This window comes from Clupea harengus, chromosome 10 (genome assembly GCF_900700415.2).
Source record: "Clupea harengus chromosome 10, Ch_v2.0.2, whole genome shotgun sequence".
In the NCBI taxonomy this organism is placed as follows: domain Eukaryota; kingdom Metazoa; phylum Chordata; class Actinopteri; order Clupeiformes; family Clupeidae; genus Clupea; species Clupea harengus.
The window spans coordinates 11,981,010-11,998,509 of NC_045161.1; the positions used below are offsets into that span (position 1 = coordinate 11,981,010).

Genomic DNA, 17,500 nt, shown 5'->3' on the forward strand with positions numbered 1-17,500 from the left:
AGAGACTGTTTGTGTGTGTGTGGGTGGGTGTGTTTTTAACTCATGGCCTTTCTCTCTCAGCATGTCATATCCTGGAGTGCTGTGATGGGTTGGCTCAGAATGTCATCAGTACCATCGGCCAAGCCTTTGAGCTGCAGTTCAAGCAGTACCTACATAGCCCACCCAAAGCCATTCACACCACAGAGAGGTAAACACACACACGCACGCACGCACGCACGCACGCACGCACGCACGCACGCACGCACGCACGCACGCACACACGCACACACACACACACACACACACACACACAGAAGTTTAATGATACGTGGATAATAACACTGAGATTCCTGTTCCTCAACTCTATTAGCCTCCAGCTAATGAAATTATAAAAAATTGTATTTAATGTCTAACATAAACAATATCATTGAACCAATCGTTTTATATGGTAGTTAAGTATGGGGACCATTACAAACTTTTTCCCCACTTGGGAAAAAAAACGCACTGAAAAGAGCACTGAAATCTTTGAAAGTATACCGAAAGAGCACAGACTACTCCAAACAACTCAACAAGAGCTGAATTAGGCCCACTATTGATATGAATTAAAAAAAGAACTATCAAATTTTACCAACATTTAAAGCCCAGTCACCCAAATTCCTCAAAAGAGTGCCCTTAGTCAGCTTCTTCTGAAGTTCAGCAATAGGTGAAAATGTGTCCCTGAAAAGCCCTCAGACAATATGCACAAGCGAAATTATGACAAACATGGCTACTGAGGATCTAGAGATAATATCAACAGCAACACGATATGTCACCGCCTGCCATGATTTAAGGGACAGCCACTAGAGAAAAATAAATAAATACGATTTTGAGAGAGAGAGCGTGTAGGCTGAGATGGAAGTTGATCCACTGTGTTCAGATTTCAGGGCATGGTCATATTCTAATCTGAACTGATAGTCAGCTCTGAGACCCACACATACAAACAATCTATACAACATACGGATATCAGAGATAAGATGCTTTGCAATACAAGAGGGTGGATCATGATCACAGTCTCCTAGACTTCCTCATTTTGCATTTTGGTAGTAATGTGGTGGTTTGGTAGTATGTGTCCTAATTATATTTCATGTTTCAGACACACACACACACACACACACACACACACACACACACACACACACACACACACACACACACACACACACACACACACACACACACACACACACACAGACAGACAGACAGACAGACAGACAGACAGACAGACAGACAGACAGACAGACAGACAGACAGACAGACAGACAGACAGACAGACAGACAGACAGACAGACAGACAGACAGACACACACACACACACACACACACACACACACACACACACACACAGAGAGAGAGAGATACACATACATACACATGCAATCTTGAGAAGGTCCTGTTGCTGACCCTTTGTTGCTCCCGTAACGTTTTTCTTTTTTAGAATCATCCGAACAGAGGAGTCTGCGTGGGGTGATGATGATGAGACATCGGAACATGACTACTACAACAGCATCCCCGGGAAGGAGCCTCCACTGGGGGGCGTAGTTGACTCCAGGCTCCGCCACACCCCTAGCCATGCTCAGAGCAGAACGTCACAGGTTGGCCATCCTGCTGTTGTGTCTGCGTTTCGTTGTTTATTTGTTTGTCCATCTTCTGCGCCATTTTTGTGGGGAGGAATATAGTGTTTCACAGCTTCACTAGGAACAGTTAAGCATACAGGTGCACAGTTAGACTATGTGCCAAGGCAGTTTGTTTCTTAATCTATAGATAGTATAGATTATTATATATGGTAATGTGGTATTTTCTGAAGATATATGGTAAAGCACATACACACAAGGGCTGCTGAATAAATACAGTGTGTGTAAGTACAACTGTGACGGCTGTTTTGCTGCACCATGCAATAAAACTGTCCAGCATGGACAGCTTAATGAATATGAACTCATTAACCTCCCTCCAACGACCTTTAATTATTGAGCTGCCAACTTGATGACATCGTCCTCTCCTCTGCGCGTTTGAGGCCGTGAGCTGAGAGCGAGAGCGGCGTTTCTCACGGTGTCCTTGGTCACAGTCGTGGTGACGCGCCTACCCACTCAGAAGAGAAAACAATACAGAGGCCAGACGTCCATTTCGCCCCACCATTACTCGCCGGGACGCTTTAATAACCTCCTGCTTATCAGGCTTGACATTTCACTGCTGCTTATTCAAACTGATGTGGTGATTAGGTGGGCTTACACAGTTACGGGAGATGCTGGAGATCTGTTGGAGGCTTGGAATAACCTTCCACAGAGCCTGCCACCACGACTGCTGCAGTAATAATGCCCCCGCTAATGTGATTTGGGCCTCTGCTCACTCTCCTCAGATGGGCTCTCCGAGCAGGAGAGACACTGCCGTCTCTGCTGCCCTTCCTGCATCTCAGCTCTGCAGTGAACTGCACTGGGACACAGAGACCAATGGCGGCTCAGGTGAGACACCTGCTGGTGGGAACAAGTAGGGGTCCATGGTCAGCAGCCACATTTTGTCAAATGTCTGTGTATGTCATAAACTAGTTGTAGAACTCTCAACCACTTCCAGAGAGCAAACTTTGATGGTCGACTGTAATGAAAGCTCCAAAACCTATACTATACTATACCTATACTAAGAGTACAACAAGATTAGTGAAAAAGGTTTTATGGCCTTTGACTCTATGTTATGTCATCTTGGTCTGTGAATCAGTGTAAAGCGCATTTAAGGACAATATATTCTATCTGTACACAAGTGTGTTTGTCTTATTGTTGTGTTTTGTAAAGACTTTGATCATCTGTTGTGTTTTAGGATTAACCTCAGATGGGTACCTGCGAGCTGATGGCCACCCCCCTGGAAGTCGGGACTATGAGGAGCACCTGTATGTCAACACACAGACCTTGGACAGCCTGGAGAACGCTGCCAACGGTGGGAGAGGGGGCAGGGGACCAGAAAGCCCAAAGAAAGATATTTTTGATATGAGTGAGTCCACTGGCCCCAAGGGTTAATGGGAGTCTGAGTTTTTTAATGTTAAATTTTTTTGAAATTCTTGAACAATTTTGAGACTACTGTTTCAAGCTCCCAAAGAGAAATAGGAATTATGTAAATACTGTAAATGGAATTGAATACAAAATTAATAAAAAAAACTCTTAATACCTTCTCATAAAGTACATTCAGGATTGTTTTAAATTATTAGATTAAAAGATTATCCACTGCTCTACTTGAGAGCCTGATGTCCGTGTCCTCCCCTCAGGGCCATTTGAGGACGCGCTGCGTCTGCATGAGGCGGCGGGCGTGTGTGTGTTGGAGGACTGCTGGCCGAGCCCGCCCCGGCGCCGGGCTCCCGTGGCTCCCACGGAGGAGCAGCTGCGCAAGGAGGCCTGGTACCACGGGCGCATGAGCCGCCGCGACGCCGAGAGGCTGCTGGTGCGCGACGGCGACTTCCTGGTGCGGGACAGCGCCACCAATCCCGGCCAGTACGTGTTGACGGGCATGCACTGCGGCCTGCCCAAGCACCTGCTGCTGGTCGACCCAGAGGGAGTGGTGAGTTATTAACCCCCAGAGTTGTTTTAGCTGCGTCAGTCGTCAGTCTCATCTCTGAATCAGGCCACTGATGCGATTCATTATATATGGGATTGCACTTTTTGTATTTATAAAGATAAGGTTTCTGGAAGCAAAGCCCATGCTGTGCTGTGATTTCCTAAAATAAACCCAGCTTCATCCCAGAGCAACAACATTAACTGTAGTAGATGGCTGGAGGGGCTGGCACATCCACATATGCTGTATAAACAATCCCCTAATCGTGTTAGTTTGGTCGAAAACGGGAAAACATCAAAGAGCCTGGTCTGGATTTACTAATGTATTTTCGCTCTGTCTACTGCTTGGCTCTGCAGGTTCGCACCAAAGATATGCTGTTTGAGAGCATCAGTCACCTGATCAACTACCATCTACGCAATGAGCTGCCCATAGTGGCAGCCGAGAGTGAGCTACACCTGCAGCAGGTGGTCTGCCGCAAACACTGACCCCCCCCCCCCCACGCTGCGTCTATCCCACACTGGTGAGGGAACGACACACACCAGCACATGTGGCAATCTAAGAGTAGACCTGTTGAGAATGTCATCATAGCTATTTGACACATTTTTAATTGAGAAGGCTTAGGGTCAGCTCAGGTCTTTTCATTTATATCACTGACTGAAAGTCACTAATTAATCAACATATAAAGGGTGCTATTAGGAATTACCCTGTCCTCCCAAAACACATCAATAATATTTAATTTGAGACCTCAGTTGTGAGCACAATAAATCAATTATGCTTTTATTTTGGATACAAAATGTTAAATGTAAGTTATGTCCATTAGAAAATATAAAAAGGGGATACCAGTGCTAAACGTGATACCAATGCAGTCTCCTGTAGGATTTAATTGGTTGTGAAGACATAAATGAAATGATTATTTTTGTTCCTTTGTTCCTCGTTCTACAGGTGACAGAGGTCCTCCGCACTCCTCCCAGTGTCTTTGAGAAGCTTCAAGTTCTAAACACAAAGACTATTAGCCTGCAAAGGCTTAACACAAATACACGCACACACACACACACACACACACACGCACACTTAAAGATTTGGCTAAAGCTGACTAACTCAGAAGGATCCTGCAAAGTGTGCGTCTCTACATCCAGACTGTTGCCAGGCTACCTAGAAAAATGGAAAGATCTGTTTCTGGAAATATAAATGGTCAGTTCCTAGAAATTTCTAAACCATTTTATTAATTCATACTTCCATTGCCAGAGACATTCCATTGTGTGATTAAATCATTCAGTTTTACAGATAACATGTGATGGCTGCCATTGTAGCTGCTTGCCATGAAAACCAATGGATTGATGGACATTGACATTAGTCAGTGAGCAACAAACGCATTCTTGATGTTATTCTTGCAGTATGTGCATTACTCCGACAAAGTCTACCTGTGTTGAAACAGCTCAGGATGCTAGTTTTAATGTTGGCTTGATCCTCTTGGGTGGTCTTGGGCTGAACGTGTTTTAACTCATTGTAGAGTTGATTACTCTTTTTCCCCCATGATAAAACACGAGGAGGCTCTTGGTTTATCAGTAAATCGACCCTGTGTTATCATTTAATTAATTTAATAACTTCTAACAGTTAGCGTCAGGACCAGACTATCAATTAGAAGTTTTATTATTATTCTTCAAACATTATTTTCTCTCCTGATGAACCTCATTATGTCAGTGTTCTGCTGCAGTCTCACTCACCTCCAGGGAGCTCTATTTCATATTTAACAGATCAGAAACATTAAAAGGACATTACCGACATGACTTCATCTTGAAGCTCTAGCACACTGACTGTCTTTTTCACTTCCTGTTCACACTCTTGGTCATGTTCTGCTCGTAGTGCAGGTCCCCAGGTGACCCAGCTTTCCTGTTAAACATTCAGGGCTTCCTGTTCTTGGTTTAACCCTTTTCCAGTACCTCAACTAATCTACTGCAGTACTGTGGTGTATAATTAGACAGAGCTAGTAAGTCTAGCTTGTCTGAAACTAAGTGCTATGCTCAGTAAAACAGCCATGCCCAGTGTTCCCAATGCAGCGGCCACATATAGACTGCTGTATAGACTCCTATTGATTCACTCAAGTGTTAAAATAGTCCAGTGCCTTACTTACACATAGGGTATGTTTTTGCTGAACATCAGTTGTTAGATCCTCTGTGCTGCTCATGATGGTGATGTGAAGGTTCTCTTAATAGGTGACTCCAATCATTTAAGTGATTACAAGTAAAGGGAGAACTGATAATTCCTAAAAGTTGTTTATTGTGTGCTGGATTATGGCTACACTATGACCATGGAGATTAATCCATAAAGGCACACAGTCAGATCAGTCACATGCACACACACACACACACCATTGAAGTGCACCACCCTTTTATCACTTTTCCTTCGACTCCTTCCTTTGCTTTTCTGAGGAGCTGCATCACCTGTGGCAGCATGTTCCATCGAACCAGAGAGCGAGTGATTGGTCACAGTCCTGTATGATTGATCAGTTATGGGTGTGTCAGTTTGCATGTGTGTGAGCGAATGAGGCGAATGGGGTGGTCTCTCTGTGCAACATCCGCGTTCTTTCAGTGAAGCACAGAGATGAGAGAGACCATATACTGAAAGACAAAGTCAGATGTTTATTTCTATTTGCTTTTTCAGGACTCTCTTGAATCTGCTCCCCTTCCAACTCAAGGTCTTTTCAATAAAAGGATGTCAAAAAAGAAGGTCCCATGTGTTGCCATGTTTGTTCACCTTGGACTGCTCTTGCTGGGTTTAATGTGGGTGATGAGGCCCAATGTTATACACTCAAGAAGATCTTTCAAAGTACTGGGTAATGCAGCATTTTCTTCTTTTTACATACAAGTCAGCGCCAAACATCCTACAAAAATGTGTCCACGTTTGATAGCTCAACATGATACATTTAAAATAAATGATAAATGGTTAATACCCTTTTTATTCACTACAACTAAGTAACTGACGAGTGTCTTCAGCTTCCGTAAAGGAAAGCTGAGGATTCAACACGGATGTTGCTGATGGTGCAAGAAGTCCAAGGTCACTACATTTCCAATCAATTCTTTCAGTTAATTATGTTCAAGGATGCAAGACCACCTCTGCAACCCCCTATGGTATAAGATTCTACTGTTATTGTCAGCACAATGGTCAAGAGAGATCAATGGCTTTCACTGGCTCTATGAACAGTTTATTTTACCAATTCTGTGTTGGAGAATGGAGATTCATTCAATTCCTTGTTTTATTTACCCACATGTAATAAAAGACAAGCCAAATATACAAAGAAATGGGTAGTTGCTTTGGCATCCTCCCAAAGCACTACTGTGGTGGCAGAGGCGGACTGAGTCTGGCTTTCATGTTAATAAGCAGTCAATACACCCATATTTCATATCAATTCTGCCGTGACAGGGCAATCACCAAAGACATTATTTTGAGCTGAAGGCATGAGATATGGAGCTACACACCGTCTCTCCTTATTTATTGAAAGAATAAGGTACAAAAAAAGCGACCAATAGCCCACACAAGAAACAGGAAATATATAGATGGTGTCTCGAAAATCAATACAGATAAACTGCATATTTATTTCTCTATCATCATCATCAAAATACAGGCCAAATATTTCCAAAGGCCTCCGTCAGTTCAGTCACAGGAATCTAATATCTCATTAGCAGCATGGTTTATACGCCACTGCCATCATCAATAGGGCTTCAACTGGCCTCCGTAGTCCGGCTGCATAGTAAAGTAGGCTTGTCTGTGTGTTCCTGGGGCGAGCGTTCATGAATAAGGGGGTTATTTGGCTCCTCAGAGGCTTAGGTCTTTGTTTGACATCCTCAGGATCTGCAGTAGGAGCGTCTGCACCTCCTCATCCATGTGGCCCTAAATCACCCCACAAACACACCGCGGTGATGAACCAGGGAGAGAGGAAGTGTGCTGTTTGAGAACAGACTCTGATGGAATATTACAGAATGATGTGTATGTGTATGGGCCTGGTAGGAGGTGTGATTATGTGGGTGTGTATGTGTGTGTCTTACCTGCACAGCAGAAAGCAGATGAGCGCGATAGATGGCAACCACTTGCTTGTGTTTGCGCTCACAGTCCTGCACACATACGTGAACACAAACACATAATTTATGTGCACTTGTTCTTAGTGTCTGACTCTTTTTTTTAAATCTTTTCTTTTACAATCTACCCTCATCCCTTGCCAGCCCCTCCCCTCTCTCACACACACAGACACACACAAGTGGGTAGTTGTATGCTGTGCTGCACCCTCACCTGCAGCTGCTGGGTCAGTGCAGATACACGATTCTGCAGTGCCACCTGCTGGCCGGGGTTGCCAGGAGGAGGCAAACCCAGCGGAGGGCTTAGAGCACCCAGAGCCTCCTTCAGGCGAAACACCTCCTTAGACAGCTCAGTGATCTAGGTATATACAGAGACAGAGAAGGACACAGACACACACAGAGCAAGAGAGAGAGATGGAATAATTGAGAGATGGAGAAATAGAGAGAGAGAGAGAGAAAGAGGAAGAGAGGGGGAAAATAGTAAATAAGACAACCATAAAAGTAAATAATGCAGCAATGCTTAGAGTAAAGGAATTTCCTTCAATTTCTTTTTCCTCTTCCTCTTCCTCTTTTCCCTTAGAGTCTAATGTCACTCTCCACTCTCTGGTGTGCGTGGGGTCCCACCTTGCGGTCCTTCTCCTTGATGAGACCCTGGGAGTGCTGGATGTCCTGGTGCAGCTGCTGCACGTGGCTGGACTGGGCCTGCAGCTCCTCCAGCTGCTTCTGCACGGCGGCCACCTGGGCCTCGGCCACCTGACGCTCACTCTTATTGAACAGAGCCTCCCTCTGCACCTGGAACACCTGAAATGAGAGAGAAAGGAGAAAGGGGGGTAGGTGGAGAGAGAGAAATGGATAGCAGGAGTTGGAAAAGGCAGAGAGGGATATACAAGGGTAGAGAGAGGTGAGAGTTAAAAAGACAGTGGGAGGCGTTTCATACTGTACATGACATGAAAGTCCATTGAATCTGTCGAATCTTGACAGTCAACTGCATGGACCACATGCCCATAATTCTGCCATCGTAAAACTCAAATCAATCAACTAGAAATCAATCATGTAGACAACAGGATGCATCCTTTATCACTGAGTGTCACTTTAAGATTGATGCAGAATTATCTGGTAAAAAAATTCAAATGAATCAGTACACTTCACAAGCCAAACAAAAACACACTTAGGCGACTACACTGCTGGGGGCTTAGCATACAGGGATATACTTACAGGTGGGATTATGCATGCATGGAGGGGAGAGAAGGTTCATCATTGTCCATTATGAAAATGAACAAAAACTCCCCCGCCCCAACATCACTGTAGCTCGTGTACACTACGCCTCACAAGTCCCTTAATTATCCCTCACATCCACTCAGATGTTAACTCTTCCAGTCGTTCACAATTCATGCATATGCACACTCCCACATACATGATATATGCACAATCACACATTCAGACATACAGAGAGTCACACACATGCACACACACACACGTATACAGAGAAACACCCTCACACATGCACACACACACACACTCATACACAGAGACAGATGTGGCCAGGCTGACCTCTGTGCAGGTCTTCTCGTGCTTGCGCTGGAGGTCGGCCATGCGTGCGGTGATGCCGTTGATGTCGGCCTGCAGGGAGAGGCGCTGGGCTTCGTGGTCCTCCTGGGACACTAGTCCCTGCTCCTTGGCCTTCTGAGACTTCAGCTCCTTCAGCTCCGTCTCCTTCTCGCTCAGCGCGTCCTGCGCCGCCTGCACTTTACTCACGCTCTCCTCCAGGGAGCGCTGTAGCTCCGCCTGAGGTCACAGAGAACAGAGTAAGGGTCAGGGATGGGTTTCACCAAACAACCACATCTACAACCCACAGTCAAAATGAGATTCATGGAATATACAGTATATAGTATATAATATATAATAATATAATAATATATATTATTTTTGCCATATTTTGCATATTCCTCTCTATACTAAGGTAACCTCATCTTCCAATTTTAACCTAAAAGATGTGCTATTCTACCACCTTCCCCCAGGGGGTGCTGCTGGTCAACCTGTGGGACACAAATGGAGGCCACAGGATAGTGGGGTTGGTAAAGAACCCCAAGTTATTAGATAATTGGATACGGTGGCAAAGTCCGAAAGGCAAAATCACCTGATAGCCTTTTTAAAAGCATAACATTGATTTAGAGTAGCCTAAAATGTAAACTACTGGAAACGACTGAATGAGCACGAGTGATATTATACATGCTGCATAATCTCAGTCTGGATGATAGCTTCGGGGTAACTTCAATCAGGCTTGACCAGTGCCATGCACGTCATGTTATGCCCAGCAACATAGTGTCCAAAAGTCTGGATATTAACTTGGGTGAAACTCAAGGTGAATCTCACATGTGCTCCCCCACATACAGAAGCTTTCCTACAGCAGAAGTTTAACTCGGTTGTCTAGCCACCTGGAGTAACCGGCTCAATAGCTGACTGCTCAAGGGTGAACACAATGTCTCAGAGTGCCCAGCCTACCTTGACCTTCTCGTGCTCCTCCCTGCTGATGAGGTCCCGCTGGGCCCCCTGCAGCTCCTCCTGCAGCCGCGTGGCCTGGGCCTGGGCCTGGCACCTCAGCGCCGCCTCCCTCTGGAGCTCGGCGGCCGTCTGGGCCAGCTGCTCGGACAGGCCCACCAGGGCCTCCTGGTGCAGGGCCAGCGGCACGGCGTCCCTCAGCTGCAGCGTGTCCTGGGCTCGGCCCTCGCGCTCCGCGCACAGCGAGTCCAGCGCCTGGGCCGCCTCCTGCCGCGCTGCCTCCAGCTCCGCCCTCACCGCCACCAGGGTCTGCCCACTGCCCGTGCCGCGCAAGGAACGCTCTGATTGGACAAAGGTCAAAGCAGGAGAAACATCAGGAGTGACGTTTTTGGCTGAGAGTTGATCACTTTGTGTCAGGGTTCACTGTTACTGGTTACTGTTGCTGTTATTTCATCATATAACCATTAGCACTGTGTGGGTTCTTGCCGCTATAGTTGCTGTCTGAATCGTCTTAGTCTGGCCTAAAGGTAGGTGGGCCTGTTTCTGCTGTGGTAACTAGGACACGCACACATACACAAACTAACTCTGCAACTTTGGCTTTCCAAGAATGCAAGCAGGCCTCCATCTGTTGTCAAGAGTTATTTCTGCACAGCAGAAATTAAAAGATTAAAAGAAGCACTGGTTTATTTTCAGCTCCCTCTTGGGAGGAAATGAGAGAGGGCAAGAGAGAGTAAGTGAGAAGGAGATGTTGAGAGAGTCAAGAGGGCAGAAAGAGCTGGTGGTCTTTTTGAGCGGTTTTGGGTAGGAAACTTTGCTGCCAAAGCGATAAGCTTGAAACAATGAGAAAACCAGTGTAAATGGCAGATATCAGGTAAAGACAATCAAACATTAATAAAGTAATTAATTAATTCTATTAACATATTATCAACCACACAGAGAAAGATCCCAAAACACGAGAGATGCTGAGCTGGACAAAAGCCCACAAAGATCCCTCACCTGAAATAATTGAGCGCTCGGACCCCTCTGATCGCTCGTCTTCGTCCAGTCCCTCATCGTCTTCCTCATCTCCATTCGATTGCGGCCGCAGCCTCTCCAGCTCCAGCAGGGCATCGTTGAGCCGCAGGGACAACTGGGCCCTCTCCCGGGCCAGCTGGTCCAGCTGTAGAGCCATGGTGACCCGCACCTCGTCCAGCTCGGTCCGCGGCACGCTGCCCCTCAGCTGGGCCTCCAGCTCGCCCGTCCGGGCCTGCAGGTGGCGGGCCAGTTCCCCCTCGCCGCTCCGTCTCTCCCCCGACTGCTGCTCTCGCTCCCCCGCCTCCTTCTTCTCCTCCTCCTTCTTCTCCCGCTTGCTTTTCTCCGCCAGCGAAGCCTCGAGCTCGCTCACGCGCTCCTTCAGCCTCCTCACCGCCTCGCTCTCCTCCTCCTCCTCCCGGTGTGTCTTTTCTTCTTCTTTTTTCCTTTCATTCTTTCTTCTTGCGCCGCTGGCCTCGCGCTCCTGCTCCAGGGCTCTCTGCAGCTCGTCCACCTTCACCCGCAGCTGTCGTGCTGCGTCACTCTCGCCCGGTGGCGCCCGTCGCTCTGCCAGCTCCGCCTCCAGCTGTCTCACTCTCTCCCTCAGCTGCTGGGGTACACCCTCACCCTCACCCTCGCTCCTCCCTGTCTCGGCCCGCTCTACGGAGAACACCCCCACCTGCACCTGCTCCCTCAGCTCCTCCAGCTCGGCCTGGGAGAACGCCAGCTGCTCCTCCAGGCTCCGCACCCTCTCCTCCGCACCACCGTCTCCTCCTCCTCCTCCCCCGTCCGTTGATTCCTCATCCTTTTTTGGTGGCTCCCTCTCCGCTGCGTCCTCCTCTGGCTCCTTGACCTCCTCAGGGTTTCCGTCAGACCTTAGTAGGGAAGAAGAATGCTTATGAACAAAAAGTGCAATAGGAACCATGTGCTCTCTCGTGTCCACTCTTTGAAGTTGGAAACACGAGGAAATGACTGTAAATCGTTTTGCCTGCTCCTCTTTTTTGCTAATACTGTATGTGGTTGTGAATATTAGATTTTTCTATGAAACATGGTCATTTTCTATTTATTGCAAAGTGCTTAAGCAGAGAAGTACATGCATATTAAAAATGAATTCACAGGTGTCAGACGGTGGTCAGAGGAGGCAAAGTCTGAACGCTGTTTTCCTGCCATACACGTGTAATAATATTAAAGAATGTGAACATCAATAATGTAGGTCAATGCTGTAAGTAATTTATGATCCTAACTTTCAATCACAAATATGCTTCAATCACTAGATTAACTACTCTTCCTAGTCTTCCATCCCTGCCACAGAGAACTGTGTTGGATGTATGCAGAACAGTGACTCTTATCTTTCTACCTGTGTTGCCATTAGATGACTGTAGATGGCCTGATTTGACCAGCAAAGATTATGTCCTTTGCCTCCAGCAGAAACATCCTAGTGTGTGTTTAATATTGCCAGTCTTTCACATGGAAGTGAGAAATAGAGATATGTCTGGTCCTGTGCTCACTCTTTGAACATCCTGATCCTACTGCTCTGTACCATACTACTACAGGTGTGCTAACCCAGGTTCCTCTATGCTGGAGCCCTCAGCAGCGGCCTGGGCCCGGGAGTATTTCTCCTGCAGCTCCTCAAACTCTTTCCTCAGGGACTCATACAGCACCGTGGGCACGAAGTCTGGGCCAGAGCTCTGCATGTTCGTGTCATCCGTCTCGAACATCTCCAGCATCTGTGTGAGTAATACAAATAATACGCACACACACACCCACACACACACACACACAGAGATATATGCTGTCCTCTCAGTGCCTGATAACACAATTAGATACAAAAATCACTCACTCACATCCATACTATGCGTATGTGTGTGTGTGTGTGTGTGTGGGTGTGAACGTGCACACGTTTGTGTCTGTGTGTCTTTTGCCACCTCATGTTTCACTTCGCAGTGTTTCCTTTTAGTAACAGCACAGCTGGTGTGTCCCAATATCGGCTACAGATTCTCCCACCCGTAGTCAACACAGCAAGAGGCACTTTGATTCTGAAAGTGCCTCACCCCCTGGTATGGCACTCCTTCCAACAAACAAACCTTAACTGTGTCATAACTCTGCTACAGCACAAATAGTTTTTTTGCTATATATTTGAGTTTTCTACTCATACATAACAACTGGGAAAAGTGGAACACTGCCTACATGATCTCAATCTGGGAGAAATTGCACAGCAGGTGGTCTCTATGAGAAGTAGGTGAGCGTAACACGTGACTCACACAAAAATCAGCCACACCAGTAATCAACACACAGAGCTGCTGGTCCCTGACTGTGTCCAGACCCAAAAACATACCCAGCATGCCTTGTGGGCAGACCAAGATCTCTGACCCAGTCTGGTTTGGATGAGTATGACCCACTTAGAGGAGAACGTTGGCACCTCTCTCCTCCTTCTCTCCTCCTGCTCTGCTGCTTGGCTATTTATACCTGAAGCACACTGCACAGCGACACAGAGCCGGTACCTAACAGTCCAGTCTCTATGTAGTGTGCTGACCGCTCAACCGGCACTTAATCTACTCCTCAGACATACTCAAGAGGACTTCAGCAGTGAGGTTTCTGAACAGCACAGTGGGCCACCTTGTAATGGGAAAGTGTAACAAAGCACTCACAGAAGAGCAATTGTAGGCTCAGTTTCAAGAGAGAATTATAGCCTTTCATTTCGCTGCGATTTATAGAAGAGGGAATCCAGAGCAAATGTTTTTTTTATGATTCTATTGAAAGGAACCCCTTCAAAGTCTTTGGAAGATTCTTTTTACAAAAAGCAACTGATAATTTAATTGGGGGTAAAATTGCAGGCTTACTTTAGCATAAGTGGGATAAATGATTGCACATAATGACAAAACTTCTGGAAGACCTTTTTGACAACCGTAGATCTTAGGTTACTGTTTCCTGTCTTCAGCAGGATATTCTTTCCCTGCAGAGTTATGATGAGTTATGAAGATAGTTATGGTCAAATGACCTCTAAACGTGGGTTTATTTTGAAAGGCTTAGATAGTGCAGCCTACATCCAAAGCTGTGTGCCAAACCTTGATATGCTCTGTCCTTGGTGAACCATGCCAAGGTAATGCGTGGGCAGGCATGTGTATGTGTATGCACTGTGTAGTAACAATATTCATGTGTGGATGGGTGTGGCTGAGGATGGGACTATCCCTGTGTTTGTTAGTGTAACATTTATGCATATTAAGATAACAATGACATTTCAGTAAATCTGGTCTGTGAATGTGACTGTATATGTATGTATGTATGTATGTCTGTATGTATGTATATATGTATGTATGTATGTATGTATGTATGTATATGTGTGTGTGTGTGTGTGTGTGTGTGTGTGTGTGTGTGTGTGTGTGTGTGTGTATGTGTGTGTGTGTGTGTGTGTGTGTGTGTGTGTGTGTGTGTGTGTGTGTGTGTGTGTGTGTGTGTGTGTGTGTGTGTGTGTGTGTGTGTGTGTGTGTGTGTGTGTGTGTGTGTGTGTGTGTGTGTGTGTGTGTGTGTGCCATGTTGGATTGAATTTGGTGTTATATACCTGTACTTTGAGCACTAGCTCAGAATTCTGAGATCTCAGCTCCTCCACTTGTTTCTGCAGCTTCGCCACCACTCCCGGAGCCTCTGGTTGCTCCCCTGACTCATCTGGGTCGGCCTCCCCAGCCGCGGTGGCCTCCTCCTGAGCATGCTCCCCCTCTGTACCCCTAGACTGCCGGGAGAGGAGCTTTTCTGCTCCTGACATATATAGCAATATGAGTGTAGGACATTATGTGATTACACTACTCATGAAAACACGAGTAAATATTCATATATTTTAAGCAGTTTAGATTCATTGAGGTTTGATTAGTATAGACGTTGGTCAAGTCTCTGTCTGTACACACTCTCACAGACACACACACACACACACACACACACACACACACTCACACACACACACACACACACACACAAACTATCTCTCAGACACACCAGGGAAGTCCAGCATGCCCTCTGAATCCTCTGAGTCACTAAAGAGCCCGACACACTGCCCTGCCCTCAGCTCCTCCAGCTCGGCCTGCAGACGATCCCGTTCAACCTCCGCCTGCCCCAGACGCTCACGCAGCACAGCCAGCTGAGAGACAGAGTGGGGGAGAACCGCACATACAGTGTACAGAGACAGGCACGACACATGGGACAGAGGAATAGGCAGACAAAACACAGCCAGATGGATTAAGACGAAGATAACATAAAACAGATGGGTCTATTTTGCACAGTAACTTGAAGATGTGCTGCACTGTAAAATGATAAGAGCTATGTTTACTTCTGGTTGTCAAATGGGAACCCTTCAAAGCCAAAACAAATGTCTAGGAGAATGAGTGCAGTACCTCCTCCAGAGCAGTGTGGGCGCTGTGCTGCTGCTGCTCCAGGACTTTAATCTTCTGCAGCAGGCGTCCCCTCTCAAACCTCAACCTACGGATCTCCTCAAACACCTCCTCATCCTCAGCCTCAAAGACACACACACACACACACACACACACATACACACACACACACACACACACACACACACACACAATCATTCTTTACAATGTGACATGGCTTCCCTGATAATAACTATTGGAGCTTCCAAGATAGGGATTATGTGGTCATGGGACATTTGGACCCCTGACAGGCATCTCTGCTGTTCAGTCCCTCACTTGGCTGATGGACTGTCTGATGGGTTGGCTTACAAAAACACTTCTCTTTGCTCCTTTTAAACATTATCACAAGCATATGGTATTGAAGTTATTTAAATGCATTAAATGGCACCAAAAAGCTCTTCTGAACGACACTACTACTGCACATAATACATAAGCCATTAGAAACAGCATCTGATGTTAACTTGGGAAAATACTGAGAATACCAGCTTTGCATCCGCATCCCTTGACCCTCATGACCCACACAGCTGATGGCTGACAGGAACAAACTGTCACCCATCACAGACATCTCTATAGACGGTGTTTCCTTTCTGCTCCTGCCCAAGGGGGATGTGTGTGGGTGTGTGTGTGTGTGTGTGTGTGTGTGTGTGTGTGTGTGTGTGTTTGTGCGTGTGTGTGTGTCAATACCCTATCTCCGCTAAGCTCATTTGTAAAGCCACACAAGGGCCACATGAAAAAAAAAGCAGCCGACTTGAATAGAGTTGCATAAAGCTGATATCTTCTGTCAGAGTATCCATAATTCATCAGGAGCTCTTTGAGTGGTGCTGGGTGAGTGCCGTGTGTGGTCCATTCACTTCATTCTCCGGTGCCGAAGGGCAGAGTGGAGAGGCTGTCACTCACTCACCAGGTTGGGCTGCGAGTTTATCTGGTTCTCAGGGGACTGGCTGGAGCGTGGGGAGCGGGGTGTGGGCCGGGGGTTCGCCCCAGGGGATGGCTTTGGGGTTGAGGTGGCTTGCGGCTCCGGGGCTAGGGGTGCAGCCTAGAATAAAACATAATCAAATAGGTCATGGCCAACATTAGTGGGGGGTCAGGGTCTGTGTTTGACAATGCATTAGGACATCACTGAATTTATTTATATCTATAAAGCAGACCAAAGGAAATCAACTGGGATTCCTGGGAAGACCTTCCAAATATCTTCTTGACCATTTAAGCATTTTGGCATATGTTAGACAATCAACACACCATAAGTATAATGTGAACAATAATGTTAAGGAAAAAACAACAACGATATGTTCATCAGTTAGTACAGAGAAGCATTATAATAGAAGGACAGGGCAGCGCAGCAGGGAAATATGAAGTATGTAAGTATGAATGAAGATCTGGGTGTCCATGTTAAGGTGCATAGAGCTTAATGGAAAAGTCAGTGCCAAAGCCATTCTCCTACCTGTGAAGGGGAGCGGGGTGGGGGAGGGGCCTTCCTCTTGCGGGGCAAACTTCCCCCCGGAACAGGGGGAGGGGGCGCAGGGGGCTGCTGGTGTCAGACGCCCAGATACAGGGGTCAAAGGTCAAATTTAGGGGAGAAGGGTGTAAAAAGCAAAATATGCAGCAAAATAAATTGAAAAATAGGCCCCAAACCACCTCTGTTTCTATGCATCATCAGCAAAATGTTTCTAGAACATTTTAACATGTGAAGTCTTCAGAAAGGGAGTTCTTTGGTTTGTTCCCATAGAAGAACCCAAAAGGGTTTTTACCTAGAAGCCTTCTTTTGTAGAACCATACAGGAACCTTTTGAGCTATCAGCATTGCAACAGTTTTCAGCTTTGAAGAACCCTGTGGAGTCCCAACTGAACCAAAACAGGAGCAGACAGGGATTCTTTGAGGAACCTTCAACTTTTTAAGAAAGATGTTTCCACATAGATAACACTTTCTGTCAAACTGGTTTTCTTTTCAACTTCG

At 46.4% G+C, this 17,500-nt stretch overlaps 2 protein-coding genes across 5 annotated transcripts in view; one reads left to right on the forward strand and one right to left on the reverse strand.

The window, feature by feature from the left end:
* Positions 1 to 6,275, forward strand: part of shc2 (SHC (Src homology 2 domain containing) transforming protein 2) — an 18,286-nt gene extending 12,011 nt beyond the window's left edge. For 3 of the 4 annotated variants that reach the window (XM_012839472.3, XM_031575392.2, XM_031575390.2), the window contains 7 exons: positions 61 to 187; positions 1,454 to 1,610; positions 2,372 to 2,474; positions 2,824 to 2,994; positions 3,266 to 3,555; positions 3,906 to 4,069; positions 4,492 to 6,275. In XM_012839472.3, coding sequence (XP_012694926.1) covers positions 61 to 187; positions 1,454 to 1,610; positions 2,372 to 2,474; positions 2,824 to 2,994; positions 3,266 to 3,555; positions 3,906 to 4,034 — 977 coding nt within the window. In that variant the 3' untranslated portion in view covers positions 4,035 to 4,069; positions 4,492 to 6,275. The remainder of the gene's footprint in view (positions 1 to 60; positions 188 to 1,453; positions 1,611 to 2,371; positions 2,475 to 2,823; positions 2,995 to 3,265; positions 3,556 to 3,905; positions 4,070 to 4,491) is intronic. The other variant, XM_031575391.2, reaches the window with a different exon arrangement.
* Positions 6,276 to 7,109: 834 nt separating this feature from the next.
* Positions 7,110 to 16,610, reverse strand: ankrd24 (ankyrin repeat domain 24). The gene is made up of 12 exons (XM_031575389.2): positions 16,449 to 16,610; positions 15,512 to 15,631; positions 15,117 to 15,258; positions 14,689 to 14,882; positions 12,693 to 12,856; positions 11,115 to 12,004; positions 10,122 to 10,459; positions 9,171 to 9,404; positions 8,244 to 8,420; positions 7,834 to 7,977; positions 7,593 to 7,658; positions 7,110 to 7,437 (listed from the first exon to the last, which is right to left on the reverse strand). The coding sequence occupies exons 3-12, from the start codon at positions 15,130 to 15,132 to the stop codon at positions 7,363 to 7,365; spliced, it is 2,298 nt and encodes a 765-aa protein (XP_031431249.1). The 5' UTR covers positions 15,133 to 15,258; positions 15,512 to 15,631; positions 16,449 to 16,610; the 3' UTR covers positions 7,110 to 7,362.
* Between the last annotated feature and the right edge of the window lie 890 nt (positions 16,611 to 17,500).